Genomic DNA, 15,282 nt, shown 5'->3' with positions numbered 1-15,282 from the left:
AAAAACTGATCCCACGTGGAAGCGGAAAAAGAATGCAGAAGAAAGATATTGGTCTAACAAGAGCTCTGTATTTCCCGGGATATCAAATACTTTTGACTAAGGACTTTAGAAAAGACAGAGAGAAACAAAAACATAGCTACAGAATTATACTTCTGAATGGAAACTAAACACATCAGGGCCCTAGAGCAGAGTATAAAAGTTCCTCAGGGGCAAGGCAAAAATGAGCGATACTCAAAATGTGATTGCTTGCTCTGACTGAGCACTGCCATTGCTAAAAACTTACAGAGATTGCTCCAGAGGGCTGAGGTAAATGATTGGTTAAGAGGATCAGCTCTTCCTCTTATACCTTACTATCCTGTACTTGCTGGCTGGCCTAGAATCTACCTACTTGGCAATGATTTTTATTATGCTAGAGGCTGGTACATTAAAATAAAGTAGGGAGGCACAATCAAGCATCACTGTAAATGAAGGGCTAGTAGCTGTTGATATCCTTCTCCTCCATGAATTTGTCTAATCCCCTGTTAAAGCCGTCCAAATTGGTGGCCATCACTACATCTTGTGGAAGTGAATTCCATAGTGAATTAAATAACCCAACAGCCTGCTTTTCTTATAAATATTCAAAGTAATCAATGCAAAAGTTAAAATAAAAGATAGATGGGTAAAGACCTCCAACAGTGTTACAGTGGATCCTCACCCTCTACCAGGAATATCCTGCCTAGGGTGCCACCCATCCAACCATGCCCTCCTCCAGGATACTGTGAGCTCTACAGGGCTCAAGTACGCCTATTCACTCCATGCCCGACATTTTTCTTTTCCTATGGATACTCAATATCCCATGGCTTCCGGAGGCCACTGAGCATGCTCAGTCCCACTGGGATATTGGGTGGGGAGATTGACCACTTTGTTTTAAAAAAGTTTTGTTCTTGTGCACACCTCAGGATTCACCAAGCATGTTGATACTTGTTTCTCAGCAGCCCCATTTTAGTCCCATTCATGTCAACACTTAATTGCCTATGTTAATTATTAGAAGGAATATCAATTATATTTTAGAAGCATCCAATTTTCTATACTAAAGCTTCAGTCAGCAGCGATGTTAAATATTAAAATATTTCCCTACAATGAAAGCCTTAACAGGTTTGTGAAGGTTAGGCCTTTGTGGGTATCACTGGAAAGGAAATTCTAGAAAACTGGAGCAACTTCTAAAAAGGCCCTACTTCTAGTCCCAGCACTCTCACTGAAAGGATTTAGGACAGGCCCTCACTAGCCAATCTTAACTGACAGGAATGTGGTAATATGGCTAGGGCCAGGAGGCCCTAATCCCAACCCTGGTCCACAGGTCAGATCCACACGTGCATATTCTGGGTATGCTTTGTGTCAATGACTATAAGTCATGATGGCGATATGCTACTCTCAGAGACAGTATGCCCCTGAATACCAGTAAGTGGGGAACAAGAGCAGGGGGTTGCTTGTGGGCTTCCCACAGGCATCTGTTAATGGCCACTGTGGGAAACAGGTTGCTGGTCTAGAGAGGCCTTTGGTCTGTCCCTAGAGTGGCCACTTATGAATTGCCAACACTGATATGCATATAATGTGCATATGCTAATTTATACAGAGAGATGCAATTTTAGAAATAATTATTATAGTTTAAATAGAAATACAATACATCTCACAACGGTATGGAAGATGACCTGTGTTCCTCCCTGTTCAGTCGACTGTCCGGGTGTGAACTGTAGATGGGCCACAGTTTCTATGGTTCTTTATCTTCAAATCAGAATCAGACAGGGCAGTCCTTCAAACAGAAGGCAGTCCTCTGGCAGCCCTAAAAATAGAGGACTGTCCTCTGTGAAAGAGGACACATGGCCACCCCAAGTGTTCCAGCAGGCCTCTTCTCATGTCCCCCCACCCTGTGAATTTCCCTTTCAGGAGGGCCTCTTATACTTTCCCAAGGTCAAAAACTCTGAGAATTAAGCATGGGGCAGGTGGACACACACAGCATTTCCTCTTTGAAGTGTGCATATCCAATACCTGAACTCTCTTTTTTAAAACTTGGAGGAATTTAAACAGCAGTTTCAGGGCTGATGATGGCATCTCCTTCTGGGGTGGGTGGGTGTGGAGGAATCAGATACACTTAAGGAATACGTGGGCATTTCCCCCACCCCACCCCGTATCCCTACTCCAAGCTCCAGTCTTAATGTTAGGAGTTATTAGTAAAGGGGTTGAAAATAGATGACATAGAATAAGCTAGCTGACTGGGAGAGAACATGATAAATGATTTTCAAAATTATGTGTGGTATGAAGAAAATAGAGAGAGCTGTTCTTTCTCACTAGTGAAAGGACTCATTAGAGGGAGAATACTGACACTAGAACTCAGGTTCAGCCTTGATTGGCAGTAGGCTTGGGATGAAAAAAAAACAACTATCTTACAACAACAGATGGGGTTGGATCCAGACTTAGTCATGCTTACACTAGACCCATTGAAATCAACTGGACTTCAGTTAGTTATGATTAACTTGTCCCATTCATTTAATCGTTCAATGGGTCCACTCTAAACATGGCTAAGTCTGGATTCAGCCCAAGGAATTCACTACATAACAGGATGTGGTGATGGCTACTACTTTAGATGGCTCAGAAAAAGATTAGACACACTGGGGCCTCCATATTGAGGGGGCACTAACTGAACACTAGATTCTGGTGGGAAATGGAGGGTTGCCTTTGTGACCTTATTGTGGGCTTCCCAGGGGCATCTGGCTGGTCACTGCTGTAAATAAAACAGTGGATTAGAAGGACTCTTGAGCCTTATTCAGGTCTTCTATATTTGTAGAAAATAAATGTAGGAGGAGAGAGAGCATTCTAGCCCCCCCCCTTTTCTGTCACCCTCTACTTTCTGAAGAGGAGAGCTTCCTGTATCTGTGGAGGGTCTTCACACAATTGAGAATGCTGGAAAAGCAGTGTTCCAGATCACGTGGAGAACTTCCATGGATACAGGAAGCTCTCGGCTCTTCAGAGAGTTGGCCTCCAAGAGCAGAAGGTGACAGAAGCATAAGGAGGAGGCAGGGTCAGCCCTACTCTGAGGCAGAGTGAGGCAGCTGCTTCAGGCAGCAGATAATGGGTAGTGTGGGGAGGGCAGCAACAACTGCCCCCTAGCTTCCCCTCCTTTGGGGAACAGTGCTCCACATGGCTGGCCTGCATGCCCTAACCTAGCCTAGAGAAGAATGCTTTCCCATCTCCAGTGTTGACGTGAGATTCACCTGCCAGTGTGTACAAGCTTCTGTAGGTGGAATGGGGGCGGGCATCTTGTCTTTTGTCTCGGGCAGCAAAATGTCTTGGGACAGTCTGGGGGTGGGTGGCAGGTGGCAGGGGAACAATAGCTAGAGTGCTATTCTCCTCACACATTTACTTTCCGCAGATGTAGAATGTCTTATGAGGTCTGTGGTGATCCTGCAGGGGAATTGTTATGTTGCTATTTACTCTTGGGTTTCAGCACGTAGCAGCTTTTAAACAGATAGTGTGGGGAACTGGTCTGAAAAACAAGACAGGGAAAATGGGGGTCTCTTAGAAAGTTTGTACCCACTCCATAAATAAAAGGATACAGGGAGTGGGGTGGGGGTAGACACAAAGAATGCTCCCACAATCCCCAACTTGAAAATCCAATCCACATGAATAAAAACAAAACAATCTAAAATACCTTGCATTCCTGTTTGTCTCCCAAGGCCTCTGGAATTTGTGTCATTCCTGCTGTCTTCCAAGACTGCTTAGGGTCCTGAGTTCATGTGTTGTCCAGGCAAACATCCACTCTCTTGTATCACCACGAGGCTATTTAGTTCTCATTATTGCCTCCTGACGCCAGTCCATTCTAGCCATGAACATCTCAGAATTGTCCAGAAGTCATTAAGTATCTATGGATGGGTGATCATTACTAAGAACCTGCTCAGATCAGGTTTTCTTCCTTGTCCCAGAATGGTTGCTGTTATCTCTGGACTTTTGGTACTGGCCCTACAAGTCTTTCATTGTGCTCCTGGCATTGATTATCCCAAGCAAATCATTACTGACTGGTCAACAGGGTCTGAAGAACACAGTTCCCCAGAGCTGCTCTCAGAATTAAGAATTCCACTGTCACTGGATCCAGATGTTTTCAAGCATCTGGATACTTTATGGCCTGCTGGCAGCTGGCCTGCAAAGCATCTTTTCCCTTCATATATGTGGGTTTAAAAAAAAAATCAGCTTGGTAGAAAACACACACAGCGGCAGCGAAGATACCGATGCTGGCAAGAAAGAAAACGTATTCAGACCTAAGATACCTGAATTTCCTTTTCTATAGGTATCACATCTCCTAGATACAAGAACATGGCTGCTAAAGAGAGGCCACTGCATGCAGGCAATGGATGATACTCATTTAAAATAGCGCTAAGGCACAAACCTTTAGCTTCATGGATTTCTGCACTAGGATCTCTATGCTAATGTGCAAGCACAGTTGGTATGGGCAGCAAATTAGTTGTTCTCACTTGGAAGGAACAAAGGTAATTTGAACTGTTGCATGGTATAGTAGTTTTCTGTGGACAAGTACACTAGTCAAGTAGCAAGAATGGAGTCAAGATCTCCAGATTGTGCCAGTGCGGTTAAGGCACATGGGCAAAATATCTACCTGCCCACGCAGGATATTATAGTTGCTGCATCTTGTAATCTATGCGAGGAGCTTGGAAATTCCCTGCAGGATGCAAGGTTAGGCATACTGCATGCTGCTCTCCAGAGTTTCAAACTTGCTTTTTCCTTTGTTGTATTGATTTGCAGAATTTAGAAAGTTGTGTCCATTTTTCTTTTATTTTTGACTGGGAAAGAAACTGGGCCAGAGTCCATTGCTAGATGGAATAAATGTGTTGCAGATTGCTGTCCTGGGTCTGAAAGAATAGGATGACATTGGCTGGGGCCAAACACTCTTAAGCAGTAACAGTTTACATATTGGAGGACAGAGCCAACACTTCTCAAACATCAAGGAGTGGGCTTTTTTCATGCAAGTGGAAAATAGAAGGTCCAGATATTGGGACCTTAACCTGATTTCCATAACCATCCTGCTCTAGGTAGGGTAGCTCTGTTCTATATGAGATTATACTGTGCCACAGGGATGAATGTACTTGCCCAAAGAGATACTGCATGTGTGTGCAGTGTATATGTCTAAGAAGCACACTCACGCACGCATTCAGTTAGAATGTATGTCCCTCTATGCTGTGGCAGAAAATGTAGCAAAAAATAATTAATGCTGGCATTCTGAGAATATCCATTACTGGCAACTAAACACTTATTGTTCACTGCTTCCTTTTTCAACATGCATTTTCCTACTAAGGCTGGAATCTGCTGGTTTTCTCCTTCAGGTAAAGGAGAAATGAACAGCAGAAGACAATGGTTGTGGGTAATTTTAGTGAAACTGGTCCATTGTGCCCAATCTTGCCATTTCATGAGGTGTTATACATACAGACTTGTATGAAAGACTGACCATCCACCAGTGAAATAGAAACCACTGGTAGAATGAATTTCCCCTCTCCCCTGCCCCCGGAATCTGCTCTGGAGGATAAGGGGACCCTCCAGAGCAGATCTGGGGTGTGTGTAAAGAGGAAGACGAGCAAAAGGAAGTCCCATCATGCAAGAGGAAGTCCACTTGAATGATACTGGATGCAGCCCATAATATTTAGAATCAGCTATAGTGACTCTATATCACTAACATACGCATTAAGAAGATTAATAAAAGGATCCTTGCAAAGGGAAATCCCTACTGTCACACCAGGTTACCTCAAGTAGACATTGTGTTCACAAGATAATATCCATGATCCATCCATTCAAATATTCTATTTCTCCCTGTGAGTGAACAATAGGGTTAGGGTGGGATTCTGATGTGGAAAACAGAACACATAGCAGGAACTTCTACCTCAAAACATACGATAAAATTGTGAAACCATAAGGTAACTCCCCATCCTGTCTTATACATGATAACTGCAGCACTTTGATATTAGTCATGGATTTAGGACCTAGGTGTTTCCACAAATGTAAGCTATGTAAATATGAAGCTAACATTTGTGCTGGAGACCTTAAGAGACATGCAGATATCATCTAAATGGTTACCTTCTTTTTTTGTTTGTTTGTTAGTTATTCTTCCTGTAGCTTTCAAAACCATATTTCCTAAATGTACCTAGTCAGATGCTGTCTTCTGATCCCTGATCAGGGAAAAAACTTGATTGAGAGACTACCGTAATCATCTCATTGTTGGGTTTACAGGCCAATGCATTTTGTGCTCCACTTCATCTCAGATCCTCACCCTGATCTTCCACTACCCGGATTATGCTTTTCAGCATGATTAGGGCTATGCTGGATTGCTGGTACAATGTTACTCTAGAGTCTCCACACAGACTATGCAAGAGCATCCACACCCATGTAGGGGTGGGGCAAGTATATGCAGAAGAATAATCTTCAATTTACACAGCCAGTCTGACTGTTGGGGAGGTCTCTACACAGGGCTAGGGCGTGGCTGGGCACCTGCCAAGGGCCCACATCTAAGCAGGGGCCCACTGACGAGAACTCACTGGAGTTGCTCCCCTTCATCACTGCTACCTGCTTGCTTGCCTGCCTCTTGCTCAGGCCCAGACAATGGCAGTGGTGAGGATGACAAACAGTAGATGCCCCTGCCTACTTGCTCGTTGGCTATCTGTCTGTCAAGCAAGCGATAGCAATGGTGAGAAAGAAGATAAGGAACAATAGTAGCTGGTGACAACGATGCTGAGAAGGTAGACTCACTGAGGGAGGGAGCCCATTGAGGGTGTCTTGCCCAACCTGGAGCCTGCACTTTCTGTACAGCTCTGTGCACAAACGATCTGAGAAGATTAAACTGCCCATGCACCTGTAATCTTAGTTAGAATGAATCAAAGCTCATTGAAAAACATTTCACTTAAAGGGAGAATGAGTAGGAGGCTGAACATGGGTGCCAAGAGCTGAAATCCTGTCACTGTTCTTCAGAATAAAATTTGGAAGTATGCAATAAGCATTAAAAATGTAAGACAAGGGAGTAGCTAAGGGCGAACATGCATCTTTTTTACACTGAGGCTGTGAAAGACCGCATAGCAAATCAGGCTGATGATGGCCCAGAAAGCAAGTTCAGGTAAGAGGGGACCTTTTCTTTGAAACATCCCTGAAAGGTTGGAAATGAGAAAAGAGGAAATGTGCTTTCAAAAAATATGAATGAAGGACGCACAACTACAATGTCTGATGGGGGAAGGGTATAGTCAGAAATGCCACAGTATAACTGTGGAATGCACAGCCCATGCAAGGAGAACCATGGGTTTTAAATCTGCCAGGCAAGCTGTACACTAATGCAGTCTTCCCCAAGGTGGTGCCCTCCAGATGAGCTGAACTACAACTCCCAGTATTCCCAGCCAGCATGGCCAAGTATGTAGAGTTCAGGTGTCTTACAGTGCATGGCTGAGAGCATGGCTGGCTGGGGAATGCTGGGAGTTCTAGGACTTTTTTCTGACTAAACATGCATAGGATTGCACCCTTATTTGTAAGGACACAGCCATCTTACACTTTGAACTACAAAATCAGGCTATACAAGCCTAGCTTCCTTTTCTCATTTATACTATTCTGTTGTATTTTTGCTATAAATAACATTAATTCTGGTTCATACTAGAGAAGGAGGGAATTTATCAGCTAAGGGAATAACTTGGTATTTCAGGTGTTATTTGACACTGCAAGCTCTAATCAAGTAGTAAAGCTACTTGTGTAAGTAACCCAGCATTATGAAAGAACGGCAAAGTAAAACAGAGAGTATTGTTTAGTAATTTCCTCTAGAAGGAGCTTATCAGCTGCTACTAACCATTTCCAGAGGGTCTTGAGGACCTTAAAGACTAAGGGTTGGATCCAGGATCTGCCTTCCACAAGACAAAGGAACCTACCACAACAGGAAGGACTTTACTCATGGAAGGTCCCTCCACCTGATTTGGGGGGTCCCCTCCCCACACACACCACAGCTCCTGATTCTGTGTAGTATTTTCCAAGGGCTGGAGGAGCTGCTATGGGAAGGAAGTCTACTTCCACTAGTGCAGTTGATCCAGCTTAAATCTAGATCCAACCATAACACCTTTATTCTGGCATAAGCATAAGATTTCATGGACTATAGCCATCACTTTTAATAACTCTCAACAACACTTAATGTATCTGATATTTATAATTTATATATTAACATTTATATGCTGCCTTAACTGCTAAAAAACCATCAATGAAGGATCAAGTGGATTATAGTCTGCAGAAGCTCATGTCATACTAAATGTGTTAGTCTTTAAGGTACCACGAGACTCTTTGTTGTTAAGTCCATTCTATTTATTGAACTAACTTCTTGGTGGAAGGAGCCTTGAGTTCACAAATCATTTGAAGTCAAATGCAAGCGAGCTTATATACAAACACAGTAAGTCAATTAATAATGCAAGTACTTTACATTACTAATTTGCATTATTCAATGCAAATATTCAATAATTCTTAGAACACTGAACAGGTGTCGTTATCAGAAGACTATAAACCAGTGGCAGAAAGAGGTAAGATGTCATGGTATTTTTTATATTGTAGCTCTTCAGACTGCATCACATTGCTTCCTTTCCATTTTTGTACGGTCCCACTGCTAAACAGCTTCTTTACCCCTGAGCAGGCAAATACAATGGGAATTTTTTTTAGTTGAAATTAAAAACTGGTTGTTAGTCCTTACATAGTGAAAATAAATGTATTTCTATTCCTTTAAGAACTGTTCTTCATAGTACTTGTCCAGATCCTATTTTTGTTGCTAAAAGGAAACAAATCTAATTACCAACTCTCATAAATATTACTGGTTTGCCATTTAATATGGGCAGAAAGCTAATGGGACATTCTCAGTGGTTGACTTCTATGTCTGCACAAATTAATTGGTATTGCTGCCGTATTAAGAAAGCTGTCTAGAATTCATATGCCTTTCCTTCCTAAGGTCTGTGTTTTAACTACAGGAATCACTGCTGAGTGACACATGACTCTCCTTTTCCTGTTCGTCTTCCGTCCTGCACTGCAGACGATGCCAGTTCTGCAAGCAGGAAAGCAGTACTGGGGCTCACCCCCAGGTTTCCTCCCACAGTAGTCAGAACTAGGCCAGAAAGACACTTCAGTGGGAGTTCAGCCAGAATCCACATTTTGCCACTCCCTCCTGGAGGAGGAGGGAGTTTCGTGCACAGATGTTTACAGCAGTACCGTCTTGTATCGATTCCTACAATGAAGACCTCCTCTTCTTCCAGTCAACTTCTTTTGGGGAGGGGGATTCACCTACAAGAGAAGTGCTAATGATGAGCGATGCGGACTTCCCTTTTGCCCTGTTCTTCTGCCACTAGACCAGCATCTATGTGGGATGCTTTAAGAGAGTTATGCCGATTGTTTGCATCATATGGTGCTTCCTCGCCCCCCCAAGCCTAAAACCTAAAAGCACAGCAACAGTTTGTGAAAATCTGAATTGCTAGAGCAAACACATGTTTATATTACTAGCTGAACGTTATGCCAAACTGCTATGTAAGTCACATGGGCTAGATCAGGACATGAAAAATCCTGTTTTGTGGATAATTTGTGTTATAGATGAACATTCAGCGTTTACTTTCATACCTTCTCCTGTCCCATATTAAAGTAAAAAGTGTCACACTTATGGGGAAATCCATATTTGCAGAATAAGACATGAAAGCCTATTTACCTATGCAGTATGTACTGAGATGGTATTATCTCAGTAAGGAAAATCCTTATCACATTACGTCTGCTCTAAACAGGCCATCTCTAGCATAGTATGAAGGTTATAACCATCCCATGGATTGGTTTTTGACAGACACTGCCAAGGCAAGTACCAGATGAACATAGAGTACACCCACCTCCAATACCACATAAAATCCAGATACATGGGACATGTAAGTATCAAAAAGTCATACAAAGGTAGCACAGCATGTACCATCACTACCATGCTACAAAAATATGCAGCCCTATGTGTCATCACTTAATAGCCCTCTCATGTTTAATCATAGACGCTGCCAACACACCCACATACAACACATGGATACAATGCACTTTGTTAGAAAAAGTGGTATTCACCAACCATTTGGTCTTCCACAAAAACTCTCCTTAAATATGCTCATGTGGAAGCAATCTTGCTTTTATCTTTAAATGCATTCACCAATGGCTAAGAATGCACATCCCATGACTGCAATGAAGTACCAGCTGTTCTCTGTAGCAGAGAATGTGACCCTTTAGAGTAGATTGGGTTTAAACCAGGAACAAGCAAGCATACCCTTACTGAAGATACACTCAACATCAGCTGCCAAACCTAAAAAATAAGGCACTTAGGAAACGTATGATAATTCAAATGGTTCAAATTAAGACAGCTGCCATATTACTGAGGACTACATGAAAGCAGAAAGTCTTTGTAAAAGGACAGGGGTTTTCTTTTCATATTAAGCACCTACAACTGGATCCTATTGACAAGTACATGTTCAACATAAATAAATGCGGAACTCTCCAAAAGCAGAGATTTCACTGTCTTTCATCTTCCCTGCCCTTTTTGTTCCCAAACTAACATCACATTCCATCACATTTAGACATTATGAACACCCATGTGTTTCTTCACGAGAATTCGGAAAAGACGTCATCAATCCACAACGCCCGCCAAAACCTGGCCACGCCCAGTGAGTTTATGGAACCAAGATGTGCCATAAGAGCTAAACCAAATACAGAATGCTACTATTGGAAGTAGTTGAAGAAAAATGAAGTTAGCTCACCATCCACTGGAGTTTTTTAAAAAAACAAAAAACAAATATGCAGTGTTAACTATGCAATGTTACATAAAATCTGGAGGAAATCTTGGGACAGATATAAAACTGCCCTGGCAAGAGCCACCATGAAACAATACAAATAGATGGAAATCCCTAAAACCTCTGTGCATATATAATCTTAAGCATCAGCACAGGTTCTCTCCCACCACCCCAAGCATTTCTTACAGCCTCAAATTAGCATTTTTCGACTAAACAGCTCCTCTACTGGTCTGATCTTCTCAGTGTAAGCACACCTCAGCGATATACAGAAGCAGGAGGGGGGGGGGGATACAAGATTCAGTAGCATGACAAGCCAGTGAAACACCCTTTGCTCTCCCATCCACCCAGTCTTGACGTGCTGTTTGCATTAACACTCTGTACCCAGATGTAACCAGCCTGTTCTAAAGAACCATGCTTAGAAGTGTCGAAGGAGACCACTTGGATATAGAATCTGCCCAGGGAAGAAGAGAAGGGCTAAAATAATCACAGCATCTTTAAGAAGGGTTCAAATGAGGACAACCGACATACTTGGAAAAAAAAAAGAAAGGCAGCAGCAGGAAGAACAGAGCACTGCTTCCCTTTATATAACTGAAGCATTCCTGTAAACAGGTTGGGCTCCCTGGCAAGCTGTGCTTCCCCCAGAGCTGCAAGGTCCCTGCCTGCTGGACCCAGTCAACTCCCAAGTGCACCTCCCCACCCCCGAGATCGGTAATTGAGAGACCACAGCTAACCTGTATGCACTCTGTAATGGGCTTTAAGATGGGATGATTTGCCATAGACTTTGCCACATCCACTGTAGGGGCACTTATGTCTTTTTTCGGTGGCCAGCTTCCCTTTTGGAGGCACTCCGCTGTGCAGGAGGGAAGAGAGGGGGTCGGGCACGCCACCAGCATCCTGCCCCTCCACCGGGCTGTGGGAAGGGCTCGACCCAGATTCGGTGGTCACGTCGCTGTCTGATCCGGCGTCCTCATCTGGGCTCTCCACACTGTCACTGCAGATGGACGGGGTCGGGAGGGGTCTGTATTTGTTCAGGTCCAACAAGCTTTTGGCAATGGTCACCAAAGTGCAGTAATCCTTCCAGGCGTCCCGGGGGTCATTCATTTCCTTGGTCACGACGGCAGCTGCTTCCTCCTCCTCTTCCTCGGGCATCTTCAGCAGCTCTGCTTCCCGGGTCACGTCTTGCTGTGCCACGGAGCGGTTGGAAATGGACACCAAGCACTGGGCAGCCACAAAGTCCATGTAAGCCACCGCTGACATCCTGCGGGCAATGATCAGCCACCCTTCCCACCAAGGGGGAAATAAATTAAGAGCGAGAGAGAATGTAGACCCCAATTGCAAAAAGCCAACGATTAAAAACCACTTCCTTGCTGTCTGTCTGTCGCCGCCGCCGCCGCCCTCTCCCTCTCGGAGGGCTGGCTGGCTGCCTGGGTGGGTAGGTGGGTGGGTGTTGCAATCACCAGGCTGCTCGCTGTGCTGCCTTCAGGCTGCGGATCTCGGGTGGAGAGGTGGGGTGGGGTGGGGTGGGGTGGGGTGCCTCAGCAGCCGGGCAAAGGGAACCCCCTCTGCGGCTCGGCGTCTTACATAACCACGACCACCCGTGACCCCGCCGAGCGAGGGAGGAACGCCGCTCAGCCTGCCTTTTGACCTCAATCACCGCCGTGGGTCGCGCCCCCTCCCCAGCGACGCCGGCAAACTCCAGATCGTGTGAGAGTGCGCGCGCGTGTCAGGCACTCCCGAGCACGCTGGCGGAGAGGTGGGAATCTTCTAAGGCGGCCTTCTGGAGAAAACTGTCACGAGTGGTGATTTCAAGTAATTCAAGTAGCACCAGGGGGTGTTTCCCCTCTTCGTCGTCTTCGCCGCTTCCCCACCCCTTCAAGGGGAAGGGGAAACAAGATGTGGCAGGAGCGCGGGAGGAGTTCAGTAGTTCGCGCCGCCGCGCTGGCTTCTTTTTCCGCCGGCTTGGCGAGGCTCCCCAGCGCCTTCTCCGCACTCTCGTCAGAAGGCGCGGCGCGGAAACATCAGCCCGAGCGTGAGGTCTGGAAGCGGCGGAGGCACAGACTTCGGCTGGCTGCGCTGCCCACTGCCTGACTCACTCCCCGCTCGCCTACGGCTCCTCTCTGTTCCGGCACAGTCTCGCTCAGGACCAATTTCGCAGAAGCCCATCACGCAAAAGGTTCCTCCGACCAGCCCACCCCAGCCCACCCCAGCACCACCAATTGGTCAGCCGGGAGAGTGATTCAACTCTGTTTACCTTCTCCCCCTTCCACTCAGAAGGGCCCTTTTTGCAGGGGAGGTGTGTCTACAGACGGGGGCCGCGGCCAATCCGAAGGTTCCCTCCCAGTGCCTCGTGCTACTCCGGGCTCCGCGCGGCCCCCATTTAAAAGGGCAACCGAGGAATTGCCCGGAGGTGTGACGCCAGCGCCACCGAGGCTTGGAAGCGCCAAGCGCAGCGCGCTTCGCGCCTAGCTTGCGCGCTGGGGCGGCGGCGCGACACGCCGGGGCGCCAAGGACCTTCCGCCCGCTGCCTTTCCCTCCTGGGTGATCTTTCCCTCCTTCTGCTCCCCAGGAATCCAACTTCGCATTTCCGGCAGAGACCGGGTTAACTGACTCACTAGAAGTCCTTACAGTCCCAGCAACCAGCTAGCCAATCGAAAGTGATTTGGCTGATGTCACTAACATTGGTTCCGCCAATCAAAAATTCATTCTGAGCAGTTCTTCTCACTTGTAAACCTAGAGTGGTATGGAGACCAGCTAGGAAGGAGTTGCATTCGGAGTAAAATGTAAACTTTAGTCGGCGAGGGGAGGGGCGGGGGGAGAGTGAAAGATGATTATGTAACCACAGCAGTAGCCATACGTTTGGTCCCTACACACACACATTTATTATCATTTTCATATTGGATTAAGTTATGGATCTTCACGTCTCTGATGAAAAAAGTAACAAAATTATATCCCCTACTCCAAGAAGTCTTTTTTTATATATATAGCATCTAAGATTGTGCTCAGGACATCTTTGTGTTCTCTCTCTCTGTGACGTGAGATGTGAGTATATGTAGACACACACACGCACGCACTGTCTTGATTAAGTTACTGAATAAAATTACTTCCAAATGTTACGCAACAGGTAGGGCAAAAAATTAGACACTGGGAGTATGGGAGTTAGCGCAGGAAACAGGAATTGCTTATTATTGTTGTTCTTGTTAATGTGGATGGAACATTAATGTGGATGGCACAAAGCATAAGAGGAGAGGTCACTGCCCCAAGGAGTTTACAGTGTAAAATTCACTATGGAAGGCAACAGGGGAAGGAGCGGGGGCGGAAGCAGAGATCAGAGAACTTGTAGCATTAATGGCAAAGCAAATAAACATTTGGCTAGGTTATTGTAGAATTTGTGAAAGAAACCAGATTTGGGCTGAAAACTCAAGATCACTTAGTGTGAATTAGTTACTTTTTCTGTATGCTATAGCAAACCTTTTATATTCATACTGAAGGTGTTTAAAATTATAGTGAGAGTATGAAGTATGGCAAAAGAGAGGTAAATTTCTTTCTTCCCCCTTTCAACACACAAGTATGCAAACTCAATGGAACCATGGGATTGTAGGTGTTCTGGATTCAATAGAGTGCAAGCATGTGATCTAATATTTGTGGCATTAGAACTAGCTCTGTGCATTCTGTTTTGTAAATGATTAATAGATGCTGACACACATTCTCAAAGCCATTTGAAACTGCCTTTCTGTTTCTGTTTCTGAATCTGAAGACAGTGAATTAAAACAAAGTAGGTACTTGGAAGACTGAAGTCCAACCCTAAACACCTGCCTTGGACAGAAGTAGGCCACACTTGCTCAACAATAAATTGTCAAAGCCAAGAACAACTTATACAAGGACATCTATAAGGTCTTCACAGTGTGAAGGATCTTCAGGTATCATCATCATCGCCATGGCTAACATTCCACACATAACCAGGTCCCCAGCTTTCAGACGTCTCCCACTCCTTTTCTACTTCCCATTCCATGAAAGCCTTTGTAGATTAAGACCTTACATTGAAAGTGAACAAAGGAAAGTAAAATGTGCACTATCTGTGTAGGAAGCAGCAACAGAGGTAATTTTCTGTCGAATAATTGGCCAACTTTCTGAATGATGGGTTCAGCAGAAAGTTATATAGCTAAGTAGCACATAGCCAAAGTTGCAAAGAAACAAAAACAAAAAAACAAATTCCAGGTGTATCTTATCCTTTAAATCAGGGGTCCAGAACTATTTCCTCATGGGGAGCTAGATTGCCCACCAGGCCTACAGTAGGACAGATGACATCAGGGGGTGTGGCCCCACCCCTGACATCACCCCCCTATTTCCTCCCCTCCCCACCTTTTTCTCCCTGCTGGAAAAGGGCACAGAATGTGGCACCCAGGCATCCCTGCATCCCCATGGCTATCCCCAATCCGATTTATAG

General features: G+C 45.0%; 1 protein-coding gene across 4 annotated transcripts in view; it reads right to left on the bottom strand.

Moving 5' to 3' along the window:
* Window positions 1–15,017, bottom strand: part of KLF9 (KLF transcription factor 9) — a 28,993-nt gene extending 13,976 nt beyond the window's left edge. For all 4 annotated transcript variants that reach the window (XM_084834325.1, XM_084834326.1, XM_084834324.1 and 1 more), the window contains exon 1: window positions 11,570–15,017. In XM_084834325.1, the coding sequence (XP_084690451.1) occupies window positions 11,570–12,095 (526 nt within the window). In that variant the 5' untranslated portion in view covers window positions 12,096–15,017. The remainder of the gene's footprint in view (window positions 1–11,569) is intronic.
* Between the last annotated feature and the right edge of the window lie 265 nt (window positions 15,018–15,282).

The sequence above is a fragment of the Heloderma suspectum genome, chromosome 2 (genome assembly GCF_057233095.1).
Source record: "Heloderma suspectum isolate Gila_16-S chromosome 2, 16-S_ref, whole genome shotgun sequence".
In the NCBI taxonomy this organism is placed as follows: Eukaryota; Metazoa; Chordata; class Lepidosauria; order Squamata; family Helodermatidae; genus Heloderma; species Heloderma suspectum.
Note: the sequence above shows the minus strand (reverse complement) of the source record. Positions and strands in the feature narration are given on the sequence as shown.